This window comes from Polypterus senegalus, chromosome 8 (genome assembly GCF_016835505.1).
Source record: "Polypterus senegalus isolate Bchr_013 chromosome 8, ASM1683550v1, whole genome shotgun sequence".
Lineage (NCBI taxonomy): Eukaryota > Metazoa > Chordata > Cladistia > Polypteriformes > Polypteridae > Polypterus > Polypterus senegalus.
In genome coordinates this window covers 41,290,142-41,305,576 of record NC_053161.1, presented here as the reverse complement: position 1 = coordinate 41,305,576, position 15,435 = coordinate 41,290,142, and the positions used below count along the sequence as shown (strand labels likewise).

Genomic DNA, 15,435 nt, shown 5'->3' with positions numbered 1-15,435 from the left:
TACACAAAATAAAATTTCCTTTTTACTCATTCTAAATTATGAAATCACTAAACAGTCAAACCACATTATTTATTCATCCATTCATTTAAACAAGTTTTGCGTAAATCTGTTACAAAGTCACAGAAGGCAGGATCCAACACCTGGCAGCATCAGACTAATTCAGGAAAAAAGCACCAGCAAAGTACATCTCACTAACACCAAATTAAACCACTTTTATGCTGGCTGGAGAGATTTAAAGTGATTAAGAGGAAAAAACTCTAAGTGTTAGAGTAATGTTTTGTAGCCAAGGATGTGCTTGGTCCCAATTCACTGCTGTGCTAAATTTGACACATCCCACTTTACTTTTTTAGATATTCCTGCTAGTTTTATTGTTTAAATAAATCTGATATGAAAATGTCTTCTCAAGATCAGCCAGATTAATTTGAAATAAAAAAAAACATTTTAGTAGTTCTTTCTTGCCACTTAAGCAAAGTATAAAGTTAAACAGCGGTGGCAGTTGTGAACAAAGCAATTAAATGGTTCCAGCATCGTGAGCTCCTTATCATCATCATTTTGGTCCACTTTTTCTGATGAGAGTTACAGTAGCAAAACATTGAGCCAGTTTGACTACCCCTCCTTATAACCAACAATTTACTCCAGCTCTTCAAAGGGAATACTCAGATGCTCCCAAGACAGTTAAGAAATATCCCTGTAGCATATCCTGGCTTGGCCACTCAGTTTTCTCTCAAGACAATGTGCCTTGGACACTTCCCAGTAAAGGCATTTGGAGACCTCCTAACTTCACATCAAAACCACACCAACTGGCTTCTGCCACTCCAGAGAAGCAGCAGTTCTATCTAAAGTCCCTTACTGCCAACCCAGTGTCAAAGAGAATGAGATGAGTGACCCTGCAGAGGATCCTGATTTTGGTTGCTAATGCTAACAGTGCTAATGACTGCTTTGCTTTGCTGGGTAATGCTAAACCTGTAATCTCATTATTTCATTTACTACCCATTATTGTGACCACAGATGAGGATAGGGAAGTATAACGGCCTGTAAATTGACTGCATTGTCATTTGACGTGGTTTCTGCTTCAACATCACAGTCAGGTACTTCTTTCATAAAACTGTTACTGTTGCACCAGTCTACTGGTAAATCCAACAATCACCTCTGCCTTCACTTGCAGTTAAAAGACAGGTAGTTGAATTTCTTCATTTGAGGCAGCTACCTTCCTTTACATGTGGGGAAACAAGCTACTCTTTCCAGGAAAAGACCATTACCTCAGATATGGAGATGTTTAAAATACTCATCTCACACACGTCATACTCAGTAGTGAACCTTTCCAGTATGCACAGAAGATCAAAGTCTAATAAGAAGAACAGTATAACATTTAAAAAAATGAAGACTACTACTTAGTGTGTGAATCGAAAAGCCTCGTTTCCATCTTCCACACCACTTTGAAAAGGTATTTTAATCAAAACACTTCCACAGTATGCATTGCTTTTAGCAATTCCAGTCAGATCTAATGCGTATCTGCAGCCTTGTCTTTACAGAGTTTTTTAATCACTGCAGCAGTCTCAGGCACAGAGATGGATCCTATCTCAGCCAATGCTTCTGGTGCTACATCCTCTAGGGTGAGCATATCCATCAGGTGTATGAATTCCTCAAGGTGCTCCTTCCACCTTTTAATGATATCCCCATATCAAGTAAAAGTTTATCAACCCTTGCCAAAAACAGCTCAGGCAACATCCTCCCTAAACTACCTGATTTATCAAAAGATTTTCAAGAGTCTTTCCAAAATTGTCCAAAAGATATTAAACATTGCTTCACCAAACTCCACACTGATGGCATCATTCACTTCAGTCCTGCCTTAGCTGTTGCCTTTTAGAGTGTATTTTGGCAAAGCTTTCTTTCACCTAATCAGAAAATTTATGAGAGCATTTTGAAGAGTTTTGGACTGTGTTATTAGACATTTAGTGGAATAGGTGTTTGTCTCTTTAAAATAATGTAAGTTATGAATGGAAAAAGTGTACCCATGCATTTGCCTTCAGACTCTCAGCCCCTACCCTAAACCTAACAGGAGCACATCACAGAAAAAATAGCTTTAGTTGCCTCACATGTTTATGCAATCTTTTTGTTCAACCCACTGAATTAAAGCTGAAAGTCTGCACGTCAACTGCATCTGAGTAGTTTCATTTAAAATTCATTGTGGTAATGTACAGAACCAAAATTATAAAAAAGTTGTCTTTGTCCAAGTATTTATGGACCTAACTGTAGATACTGTATAAGAAAGTGCAGGGCAGAGCATAGAGCAGATCAGGCTCTTTTAGGTGCCTGAACTCCGTAGGATGACCCCATCCCAGCCGCTGATCTGCAGCCGCAGGACTGACCTGACGAGGAGGACTATCTGTTCCTGAACTGAAGAAGGGAGCCAAGGATGACTGATAATGTCACTGCTGTGTCTGTGTGTAGTGTAGTGGTAGCTCCCGTTTCAATAAATACCCTTGCTGTTGCTGTTTTGAATTGAATAAAGCTGGTTTTCCTGAAGCCTGTGGACTCTGGCTCATTATTCAGGTGAAAGACATCACCATATATTATCTTCTTCTTCTTATGGTTGCTCCCGTTAGGGTTTGGCACAGCAGATCATCTTCTTCCATATCTTCCTGTCCTCTGCATCTTGTTCTGTTACACCCATCACCTGCATGTCCTCTCTCACCACATCCATAAACCTTTGGTTAGACCTTCCTCTTTTCCTCTTCCCTGGCAGCTCTATCCTTAGCATCCTTCTCCCAATATACCCAGCATCTCTCCTCTGCACATGTCCAAACCAACGCAATCTCACCTCTCTGACTTTGTCTCCCAACCATCCAACTTGAGCTGACCCTCTAATGTACTCATTTCTAATCCTATCCATCCTCGTCACACCCAGTGCAAATCTTAACATCTTTAACTCTGCCACCTCCAGCTCTGTCTCCTGCTTTCTGGTCAGTGCCACCGTCTCCAACCCACATAACATAGCTGGTCTCACTACCATCCTGTAGACCTTCCCTTTTACTCTTGCTGATACTCATCTGTCACAAATTACTCCTGACACTCTTTTCCACTCATTCCACCCTGCCTGCACTTTCTTTTTCACCTCTCTTCCACAATCCCCATTACTCTGTACTCTTGATCCCAAGTATTTAAACTCATCCACCTTTGCCAACTCTTTATCCTGCATCATCACCATTCCACTGAAATCCCTCACATTTACACATATTTATTCTGTCTTGTTCCTACTGACCTTCATTCCTCTCCTCTCTAGAGCATATCTCCACCTCTCCAGGGTCTCCTCAACCTGCTCCCTACTATCGCTACAGATCACAATGTCATCAGCAAACATCATAGTCCACGGGACTCCTGTCTAATCTTGTCTGTCAACCTGTCCATCACCATTGCAAATAAGAAAGGGCTCAGAGCCGATCCCTGATGTAATCCCACCTCCAACTTGAATGCATCCGTCACTCCTACCGCAGACCTCACCACTGTCACACTTCCCTCGTACATATCCTGTACAACTCTTACGTACTTCTCTACCATTCCCGAATTCCTCATATAATACCACAGCTCCTCTCGAGGCACCCTGTCATATGCTTTCTCCAGGTCCACAAAGACACAATGCAACTCCTTCTGGCCTTCTCTAAACTTCTCCATCAACATCCTCAGAGCAAATATTGCATCTGTGGTGCTCTTTCTTGGCATGAAACCATACTGCTGCTCACTAATCATCACCTCACTTGTTAAACTAGCTTCCACTACTCTTTCCCATAACTTCATGCTGTGGCTCATCAATTTTATTCCACTGTAGTTACTGCAGTCCTGCACATCCCCCTTATTCTTAAATATCGACATCAGTACACTTCTCCACTCCTCAGGCAACCTCTCACTTTCCAAGATTCCATTAAACAATCTGGTTAGAAACTCCACTGCCATCTCTCCTAAACACCTCCATGCTTCCATAGGTATGTCATCTGGACCAACGGCCTTTTCAATTTTCATCCTCTTCATAGCTGTCCTTACTTCCTCCTTGTTAATCAATTGCACTTCCTGATTCATTATCTCCACATCATCCAACCTCTCTCTCTCTCTCGTTCTCTTCATTCATCAGCCTCTCAAAGTACTCTTTCCATCTGCTCAACACACTCTCCTCGCTTGTGACTACATTTCCATCTTTATCCTTTATCACCCTAACCTGATCTTTCCCAGCTCAGTCCCTCTGTTTAGCCAATCGGTACAGGTCCATTTCTCCCTCCTTAGTGTCCAACTTCTCATACAACTCATCATACACCTTTTCTTTAGCCTTTGCCACCTCTCTCTTCACCTTGCACCTTATCTCCTTGTACACTTACCTATGTTCTGCATCTCTCTGACTATCCCACTTCTTCTTTGTCATCCTCTCCCTCTGTATACTCTCCTGTATTTCCTCATTCCACCACCACGTTTCCATTTCCTCCTTCCAGATGTCACGCCAAGTACCCTTTTTGCTGTCACCCTTACTACATCTGCTGTAGTTTCACAGCTGTCTGGTAACTCTTCACTGTCACCCAGTGCCTGTCTCACCTCCTCCCTAAACTCAACCTTGCAGTCTTCCTTTTTCAACTTCCACCATTTGATCCTTGGCTCTGCCCTCACTCTCTTCCTCTTCTTGATCTCCAACGTCATACTACAGACCACCATCCTATGCTGCTTAACTACACTTTCCCCTGCCACCACTTTGCAGTCTTCAATCTCCTTCAGATCAATTCTTCTGCATAGGATGTAATCTACCTGTGTGCATCTTCCTCCACTCTTATACGTAACCCTATGCTCCTCCCTCTCCTTAAAGTACGTATTCACCACAGCCATGCCCATCCTTTTGGCAAAATCCTTTTTCATTCCTATCCTTGACACCATACCTACCCATCACCTCCTCGTCTCCACTGTTCCCTTCACCAACATGCCCATTGAAATCCGCTCCAATCACCACTTTCTGTCCCTTGGGTACACTGTTCATCACTTCATCCAACTCACTCCAAAAATCTTCTTTCTCACCCATTGCACACCCAACTTGTGGTGCATATGCACTAACAACATTCATCATCACACCTCCAATTTCCAGCTCCATAATCATTACCTGCCTGACACTCCTTTCACCTCCAAAACACTCTTGACATACTGTTCCTTCAGAATAAGTCCTACCCCATTTCTCCTCCCATCCACACCATGATAGAACAATCTGAATCCACCTCCAATCCACCTGGCCTTACTCCCCTTCTATTTAGTCTCTTGCACCCACTATATATCAACCTTCCTTCTCTCCATCATATCTGCTAACTCTTTCCCCTTACCAGTCATACTGCCAACATTCAAAGTTCCTACCCTCAGTTCCACTCTCTTTACTTTCCTCTTCTCCTCCTGCCTCCAGACACGTCTCTCCCCTCTTCTTCTCCTTCTTCTTCTTCTTCGGCCAACAGTAGCCCAATTTTCGCCAGCACCCTGTTGGTTAATGGTACTGGTGGCAGTCGTTGTTAATCCAGGGCTCGACCAATCTGTTATGGAAATTTGTATTGTTGTCCGCATATTGATTTGGCAAAATTTTACACCGGATGCACTTCCTGACGTAACCCTCCCCATTTATCCAGGCTTGGGCCCGGCACGAAGAAACTATATATTATATACCACTACAAAATAGGGCAGACAAACAACGGCAGTCAGGGTAGTGTCCTGGACAGGAAAAAAAGACGTGATCACTTTGTGAATGGATGGAGAAAGTTCAGTGATGCTAAAGGAAGATATAAAGCTCAACATTTACTATGTGCTGTTTTTATCTGTTGACTAACAGCTTGGTTTTTCATCCATTCTGCTCTGTTGATCTCCTGGCATGAAATATCAAGTCAGCTACCCAGTGAAGCACTGAGTGCCACGAAGCATCAACAAACAATGATTGAGGGGTTGTTGGGTTGACCTGTGGAGCTTTTGGAGTTGCAGTACAATACCAAAAGATGAAAGGTTTGCAAACAGCTGCGCAGCTCTTCTAAGCCACTGTACAGGAGGTGGAGTAAGTTGCATGATAACAGCTGTGCGACAGTGGAAAAGTTCTGCGAGGAACCCAGAAAAAAGTTGTGCAGCTGCAGCTTAGAGGGGAAAATAGTTTATTACCCCAACAATTCAAAAGAATACACTTTTATGTAAAATTGTACTTTATAATGACCATCAATAAAGCGAAGTCAATAAGAAAAGCAGGAACTGATCTAATACAGGAATGTTTTGCTTATGGACAATTGTGTATAGCATGTTCAAGAGTAAGCAGCTCCAGTGATGTAATAATATTATTATAATTTCTTATTATTTGACGGATATTTCACCATATATCATAATGAATAGCAGAACATTGTAATTCTTGAAATTAGCATTATGTAAGAAAGCAAACTGTTCAACTGCAAGTTACTGTTATGTGTATATAGTAGTATGGAACTGATACTTGCATATCTCCCACAGCGCAGGGGAAGTAGTGCAATACCAACAACAAGCAATGACTACAACATATGGTAGGCTACAAATATAACTATAGCCTTTGACAATATACAGTATAAGAAACACATATCAGTCAGTACTCATGTGAAATATACACTGTGAACTGCAGATTAAAAATGTGTTGAACAGAAACTGGTTACTACTGCAGTGAGAGAGTAAGTAGTTGTAAATCACACAGTATGATTTCAACTTGCCAACTTGTTGGTAACACATCCAGATCCTTAGTAATTAGACCACATTGCCATCATATAGAATGCTGTTAAGTTTAAAAGTATATACAGATGTCAAAGGAGAATTATGCAAGCTGTGTTGGCACTTTTAAGAAAATGTTTTTTTTTATTTTCTTCCACATATTATACAAGGGGGAGGATCTGCTGTGAGGTAACAATGCATGAATGCATTCATGTACAGAAAAGCAAAAGATCCTGAAGCCCATTTTTCATTGGTGGGGAATGAATTCAGGGCCTGACATTGCCCTGGAACATATCCAAAAAGCGTAGAGTAGCTTGCCTGCCTGCCTGCCTATGGGGAAAGTTTGTGCAGCTGCAATACTGTAATTCAAAACCCAGTCAAACCCCCTACCACCAACAGCAGCGTCTGTAGACTGCTTTTTCAGTCAGTACTTGCTTAAGGAGTTCAACTGACTTGATCAGACAAAGAGAACTGAAGGACCAACCTGTGTGCAGCCTGAAAGATCCAAGTAGATGAGTTTGTGGCAGCCTTTCCCTGTGACCAGGTACTGTAATCCTTTATCTGTAAACTTTCTGCTGTACGATAGGCTGAGATACTGTAAATTCAGGCAGCACCTTCAAAAAAAAAAATTGTCAGTTTGCCACTGGCAGAAACGCAAACCCATGCAAAGCCTTTTTATCGGATGACTTTACTGTTTATAATCAAAAGAATTGTATTTTTTCCTTTTGATATATTTTTCTAATTTGGAAAATTATTCAAGTGAGATTATAATGGCAAACAATTTGTATGCATGTTTGTGGACATTGAAAGAATGCAGAAGATAGCTTTCTTTCATAAATTGTACATGTGACAGTCTGAAGTGAGGATTAAACTAAACAGAACACCCAGGAAAGAGGTTATAGATAAGGCAGGCTCCTAACTGACTGATGTGCTGTGCTCATTGCCAGAAAACTTCACATATATGTACAGTATATGTGATATATACTCTGGACTAATTCTTTTATGCCAAGAAATAAAATGACCATATTGGTAAACAAATGCTTCAGAAACTAAGCATTGAAATCAACTCTCAAAAGAGCAAACATTTTTACACTAAATATTCCTATATTTTTTTCTTTTTTTCATTTTTTGTGGAACTTTGGTGAGGTTCATTTTGAAAGGTGCTATATAAAATAAAGATTGAATTGTTGATGGATGGATGGAAGGGGAACAAATTAAGAGGAATTTATTATTACTCTAAACACAAAGGGGGGGGGTCTGTATAGCATTTGTGATCAGCAGCACAGATTTTAATTGAACACATAAAAATAAATAAAACTGAAATCTGTGCATAATTGGCATCATTTAAATATCTTCCTTCTTTTATACTTCAAATATTTAATCTCTTTACAAATTAATTATATGGCCTGTGTTCTGTGTTCATTTGGCATATTTTTAATTGGATTAAACTATTGTTAACACTTTAGATACATTTCTTTATCCTACTTAAGTGGTACTGACACTTGATTTCGATTCATCAATCAATATCAATCAAATGTTCAAGCACATTTAAAATTTAACAAAGGTTCATGTTTATGCATTAAGAGATGGACAGAGCAGGTACCCCAACCACAGAGTACCTTCAAAATCAGACATAATTAACAATGTTGAGAAATAATAAATCATAATTAAATAGTACAGTTAAAAAGCATTCCTCGTTTACCCTAATGTACCTTGACAGCATTCTGATTGTCCCATCTGTCACATCTGTATAGGACAAGTTGAGGTAAAGAAGTGTAGGACAGCCTTCTGCAATCATTTTTATTGTTTCATCCTAAACAGAGGAAAACTATGTTGATTTAGAGGAAAAGAACTAATAATGAACTTCTGGTCTTTTAGAATAAATGAGCAAATGAGTCACTACTTATTATGCTCATGTTAACCAGAAGAAAGAATGATTAGCTAGTTTGTACATTTACACATACATAATATTCCTAATGGACATGCCAGAGATGTTAGCATCTTACACTGAATGCTTGTGATACTGTTTAACACAAGTAACATACAGTATCTCTGTTATCCTTCTATCCATTCTTCCATCTTCCATTACTCTTAACACATGTAAATACAGAATGAGTAGACCAGGAAATTTACAATGAAACTTAAATTACTACCTCCATATCTTAGCAAACAACATTTAAAAACTTATTTGTCAACTGAGCAAATCCTATGCTATAAGAATAATCTGTCATCATAATTTGCTATTATAATTCAATCTATGGATTATTATGGATTACTATTCATTTTGCTAAATATGAATGTGCCTGTTTATATATCTAAATATTGTATAATTATGTGCTTATCTGTTACTGTTTTGTTTTCATCAGTTGGTTAAATGCTTTGAGACTTCCTTAAGTAAAAAGTGCTATAGAATGTCCCATCACAAAACATTAAAAGCAATACAAAAAGAAAATATGGTACAACATGGTCAATAATACATATAAAGTGTATTATAACCATAACACATCTGTGTTCTTACTTGTATTCGAACTACAAAATGCAGGCAATGTACTTAAATTCAGAAATTACTCCGGAACTTTGCCAGTTTCAATATGCTTAAAGAGCATTGTCTTGCATGCGTCATCTACATGGTTAATCATGCATGTTATATTAAATAATGTCAAGGAATATATGGCTGTGAAGAGGTTGGCAATTACTGAGGAAAGTGTCTCAAAAGAACTTTAGAGGAGTAACAGGCCTTAAAGTATTCTATCTATCTATCTAAAGGTCAGGAACAGAAAAAACTGCCATGTTGGTGTGCTAGGTAGCAGAAAACCTATTAAGTATTGTACATGTCTTGAAGAGCAAAAGGTAGAACAGCACTGCAGAACTGCAGGAAATGGTGAGGTGTGGTCAGGGCAAAACATGTAATGTTTCCCAGGATGCTAGACTGCATGTGACCCAGCATGTGCCAGTGATTTGTGAACCAATATCCAGAGACAGGAAGGCCGCAAGGAGTTCATTCTTATAAAGGGAAGGATCACAGTCACTACATGCAGGAGAAACAGTCATGATGGAGGTCTGGCAATAGCCGTGGGGACCTCCATGTGTAGAGGAAAGGACCTTTTGTATTTTATTTGGTTACCTTGTGTGTATCCCTTCCTTATGAAATCACAATTTTACATACTTTTAAGCTTCTTGGCATTTTTCCTGGTGAGGAGGGCCACTAGGATGTGGCAATTCCTGCTAAGATATAGCATGTAAACTAAAACAAAAGGAATTAAAGTTACCCTTGGGTTTAAAATAAGCAAGCAAACAAAAAAAATGTGGTTTACTCACATTAACACTCGCACACTGAGACAGATTAAGGTCTTGCAAATTTCTGCATTCACCTAGATTAAACAGACACAGGATAATAAGCATTGTTAGAATGTTTTTTTTCAAATCCAAGCTAAGAAACCTTAGGGCCAGATGATCAACAAATAACTGTTTTTGTAAGATTGGTACTTTGTTGTAGCCAGGATCTGATATACATCTTATAATATTATTTTGATATGGCAGCTTTTTCCATATTAAGCAGAGATTAAGGACAGAAGAACAGCTTTTACAAGAAAAGGTTTTGCAGGTTGACATCACATTTCATTTCCTACTCACTTAATGTTTCCAGAATATTACCAAGTCAAGATGTGAATGCCTATAAGAACATTATAACTACTTTTATGAGAACATCTTAAGGACAGTATGTCACTGATCCAGACCTATAACAGTAAAAACCATTTAAGGCAACTCTTAAGTGAACTGTACCTTTACAGCATTTCCCTTGATGATATACAGTGTGTAAAGCAAAAGCTGTCCAGTTTAATAATTTTCCAAAATGCTCTTCTATTTCCCATGTAGCCAAAACAGTTTATGCATTAATTGCCTTTTGTTAATGCATCTTTTAACCAACCGATAATCACAACATAATTAGTTTAGAAATAGAAATCCTAGTTGTGCATTGTGCACTGGAGATAAAGTACAATCCCTACTACATAAGCACTTTTGTTACTCTTATACAGACCATGTCATACAGTTCCAAAAGCAATTTGCATCGGTGTGATTGACAGAAGTTGTTTATTCATGTTCTTGATGGCTTTTATTAGAAATGAGTGCTGTGTTCCATTGAACTCTTCTTTCCTTCAAGTAATTTGTCTCTGGAATTTTTTTCCATCCTCAACAGGATCCATTCAGTGAGCTATCTCTTTTTTATTCATGATTATTCTGGGAAATGTAATAACTTCTGAAAAGGCTTCTTGTTTAACAGACTTTGAGCTTCATGAACGTAAAGCATGTGTCAATCTGTACAGTAGAGAATTGGATAGTGAAATCAGAACAGACCCAAATTAATTGTTTAAGAAGGCCCAAGGCCAATATTGTATTTAAAAAATCTATGTGATTCAGAAGATAAATTGGATGCAATAATAATGAAAAGCAGTATTTTTAAATTATCACTATAGATGTTCTTTATCTATGTATAAAACTAGAGTGCAAGTAAGAGAAAGGAATTTTTCATCACATTTCTTATCAGCTTATCACTTTAGTGTTACATAGAATCGTCAGTTAGGGATACATTTTAGCATAACCCTTGTGCCCTTAGACATTGCTATAAAGAGATGGGCCTCTTAACTAAATCCAGATGGGCTTTGCTGCACAGCAAAAAAAAGACTCCAAAGGATGCTAAAACTGGTTAATCTTTCATCAAAAAAATAATAAACTTTAAATAATGCTTTTTTCTTTGGTGTAGAAAAAATACACACATGCTACTGTGTATGAATCGGATTCATAATGATCTGTTATGAGTGAAAGTGGTATTTTATAAAATATTTGAAATTAACTCAGAAAAGATAAAAAAGTATCATTGCAGAGCTAGGCCTTGACTACAAAACTCCAACCCCCTTGAATTTCCAGGGATCATTGGCATGAGTTTAAGCTGCTATTTCAAACTTTATACATATTTAGTCCTTATCTTGTAAATCTCCTATTTTAATAAGCATCAGACATTTTATATGCAATAAATAAGATTGCAGTACACTGAATCTGCTACTGTACAAAGACATGTAGACTAACCTGTTACAACTGTCCCAGTAAAGTTCTAACTTAACCAAATTAGTATCTCTTAATTATCTTAGTAATGGCACTAACTACATTAAGTATTTCTTCTTTGCAGGGAATACAGCTGTATGTCATCATTCCTTAAGCCAATTACTTAAGGCTATCTGATCTTTGATTTCAGAGGGATTCTTTCGCCATTCCAGCTGTCACTGTTACCCAGACCATCTGGAACTCAGGATGAAGACAATTATGATTATAATGCTCCTTGTCTTCTGCAGGTCTGCTGAATTTAGGAAAGGTAAAAATGGTGGGATGAAGAATAGACTGAATGGTATGAGAGCTGGAAGGAGAAGCACTAGCAAACGATTTGCTGCTATTGACTGCAAAGATTACATTGAACTTAAAGAAAAATACTTTGATTGTCAAGATAAAAGACTGACACGTGTTTCCCCCCACTGGCCTGAGGATATCATTCATATGCTTCTAGCAAGAAACAGGATTCGGAGATTAGAGAATGACATGTTTTTGACATTCAAAAATATGAAAAGCTTGGATTTGCAGCAAAATGACATTGCAATCATTGAAGAGCATGCTTTTGCAGGTTTGGATAAATTGACTACATTGTTGCTTCAGCACAATCGACTGCAGGTAGTGGCAGAGGAAGTGTTTATCAACCTGCCACTCCTTAAGTACCTTCGAATTTATGAGAATCCTTGGAATTGTACCTGTGAACTGGACGGCCTAATCAGAAAGTTGCAACTTCCAGGAAGTCGAAATTTGGGAAATTATGCCAAATGTGCTGAACCTATTAATTTAAAGGATCAAAGGTTAAAAAAAATAAAGGCAGACTTGCTGTGCGAGGATGATGAGAGTCCCTTACAAGGAACGAAAAAGCCCTTGACCCCTTCTAGCAATATTAAAGAGGTGGATTCCACAATGTGCCACATCTACATGTTCCCCAAACCTCTGCTGGACTGCCAGAACAAAGGTTTGTCAGCATTTATCATTAATCTGGGTTCTAGTAGCTCTAATACAAAATTGTGTGTTGAATCTATCAGGCTATTACACTCATTACAGAAAAAAGGGGTTTCTTTTCATTTTTAACACATGTTTGCCAAGTACTTTTAACTGGCAACAGTATTTCATTTAGTTTTTAAATGGAAACATTGAAAGCTTACAATCCAAACTGTCTGTCTTTTGCTGGAAAAGATTTTCCTTATCACTAGCTTCCAAGGGGAGTTTTCTGCCAGCTGCATCTTTAAAACAGACTTGCTAAAAGAGACAGACACTTTAAATCTCGTTACATTTCATTTCCAAATGTATTAGTGGAAAAGGGCAGTGGCATCATTCATTAAAATGTATTGCACATATTTAGACATCACAAATAGTTTAAACCATCCTATGCCATGTGAAAATAATGACAATCTATTTATGTAACTGTAAGATGTTTGTTAGCCTGTTTGTTTATTTGCCAATCAAGCAAAAATGGATACAATGATTTTCATTAAATTTTTCATGCAGCTGTTGATCCATCTTAAAATATAGTTGGTATGGCATATTGTGGAGAGGGGTTGTAATGGGAAGGAAAGAACACAAAATCTAGTGCCAACAAAAGGACTGCAGTTCCCATCAGGCAGCAGGAGTGCGCTGGGGTTGAAGGGAGAACACCACTATCAGCACATACAAAGACTTACACCAGCTAAAGTGGGATCTCATCTAAGACTGCATGTAGAGCATTTTATTTTCAACTAATCTGTATGACAATTTAATTGTCTTGCTGGATTACAGCTTTCTCTAGCAGTAGGTTTTTTTTAATCATCATGGGCTGTGTTTAACCATGCTGAATTTCTAAAGGTCACCTTTTCCTGTTTATTTTTGTTTATTCTTCTTTCTGAGAAATAAACAACAGTCCAAAAGTGGTGTATAGTGTTGCCACACCCTTAAGATGCCATGTTCCTCTTTTTACCGCCTCCCAAAAAATCTTTAAAACTCCAAAACACCCATTTTAGTGAGGTTCATAATTCCGAATTCCTTTCGTGATTCCAATTCCATTATTTTGTGATGCTGTATTATAAGTGGGTTTAAAAAAAGAATGGATGGATGAATGGATATAATATATAACCAATGAAGTGAGATTTAAATTACTAGGCAAGGCTAGTGAAGGGAGGTTACGTATTGGCCAAATGTGCAGAAAGGAATCTTTTTGTACATTGCACACATGACAATAACTCTGAAATGAATTGATGACACTACATTTTTTGTGAAGTGAAACCTTCCATTTTTGAAAAAGCCAACACTATTGGATGGCTGCATATTGTTACTAAATACAACTGAGATATGCCACAATGAAACAGAATGAAAGGCATTTTTTTAGTTCATGCTGAGTCTCTCTTCAGAATATGCTGGAAAGAGAACAACTGAGTCTGGCATTACTAAAGTTTAGCATTTCTTGATGATAGACATGTTTTCCAAGTCCATTTTATGATGAGGCACTTATAATTTAATGCTTTGATGTCAATACAACATTGTGATCTGAAGTAATTTTAAATCAACATTGGATCAACTTTGAATCATCTTTATAATATCACTGAATACCACCATTGATGCTGTCTCCAGTAATAATATAGAGACCTACAGTGATTTTTGTCAACATGCCACTTTCATATTAGCTAGTAGCCCTAAGCGCAACAATACTCTATGATAAACCCTCTACAAAACTTTTGTCCCTTTAAAGGACAAGCTTGGTATTTTTCAAGTCAAAGCTATTTTTTTACAATCATTTTATACTAGCCATGTGCACCCAACTACATTGCGCGTGTTAAAGTTGTCTGTGAAGGGCTCCCTGTTTAAACGCGGCTGCCAGTCGTGAACTGGGCCCTTCCTCACACAGCATTATGCTTTTTTATAAGGGAAACAAAATTACAAAAGAAATCACTGGAATCACTGTTCGAATCATAATTATGTGGTGTAGGAGCATTTCTGCTTCTGTATGTTCACAGTCCATCTCGTTTTCATGACGCTGTCGTTTCCTCTCATGATCTCTTCTCAACCTTTCTCCAATCTCGCAGGTTGCTTTGTGGCAATCCAAAGAGTAAGGCAATATACACGGAGCAATGGTTATAAAAGGGGGGCACAAAGGTATCCAGGCTCTTTAAAGCACAAACAGGGATAACTTCACTGACATGTGAGCAAGCCACGGTACAACTGTGAGACACGCAGCACTCGCCGGCTACAACGTAACAATAATAATTTCCGGAACGTGCTGTTACGTTGTCATTCATTTTACCCACTGTCTGTCTTTCATTCATATGTTACGTAGGCAATTTCATTCTCTAACCAGGCCTCAGGAGCTAACCAGCGTAACACTGTCCACCACCCCTTTCGTTATTCCGGCACATTGTTGACATCCGTGAGTAACAACAACGTACTAAACTGGAAGGTGGAATTCACATGCGTGGAATTCACAGACAAACAAAGATCAAGATCTAAATGAAGATCTCTTTAGTTAATTTAAAGCACAACAATTTGTTTAGTTTGAATGTCTGCGTTTTGAGGTGTGACTGGAGTACTACAGTCTTCAGTAGTATAAGCCTGGAGGAGATTCTTAATACAATGCCTATGTTTTAGCTGTCTCTCTACTGC

At 38.4% G+C, this 15,435-nt stretch overlaps 2 protein-coding genes across 3 annotated transcripts in view; one reads left to right on the top strand and one right to left on the bottom strand.

Moving 5' to 3' along the window:
* fbxl13 (F-box and leucine-rich repeat protein 13) overlaps positions 1–15,435 on the bottom strand; it is a 256,189-nt gene that overhangs the window by 121,362 nt on the left and 119,392 nt on the right. Inside the window, exons 10-12 of the mRNA XM_039761026.1 lie at positions 10,042–10,094; positions 8,436–8,536; positions 7,208–7,337 (exon numbers count right to left, since the gene is read on the bottom strand). Of these exons, the coding sequence (XP_039616960.1) occupies positions 7,208–7,337; positions 8,436–8,536; positions 10,042–10,094 (284 nt within the window). The remainder of the gene's footprint in view (positions 1–7,207; positions 7,338–8,435; positions 8,537–10,041; positions 10,095–15,435) is intronic.
* Positions 6,991–15,435, top strand: part of lrrc17 (leucine rich repeat containing 17) — a 35,371-nt gene continuing 26,926 nt past the window's right edge. Inside the window, exons 1-2 of one of the 2 annotated variants that reach the window (XM_039761024.1) lie at positions 6,991–7,267; positions 11,975–12,781. In XM_039761024.1, the coding sequence (XP_039616958.1) occupies positions 12,031–12,781 (751 nt within the window). In that variant the 5' untranslated portion in view covers positions 6,991–7,267; positions 11,975–12,030. Of the gene's footprint in view, positions 7,268–11,908; positions 12,782–15,435 lie in introns of both variants that reach the window. The other variant, XM_039761022.1, reaches the window with a different exon arrangement.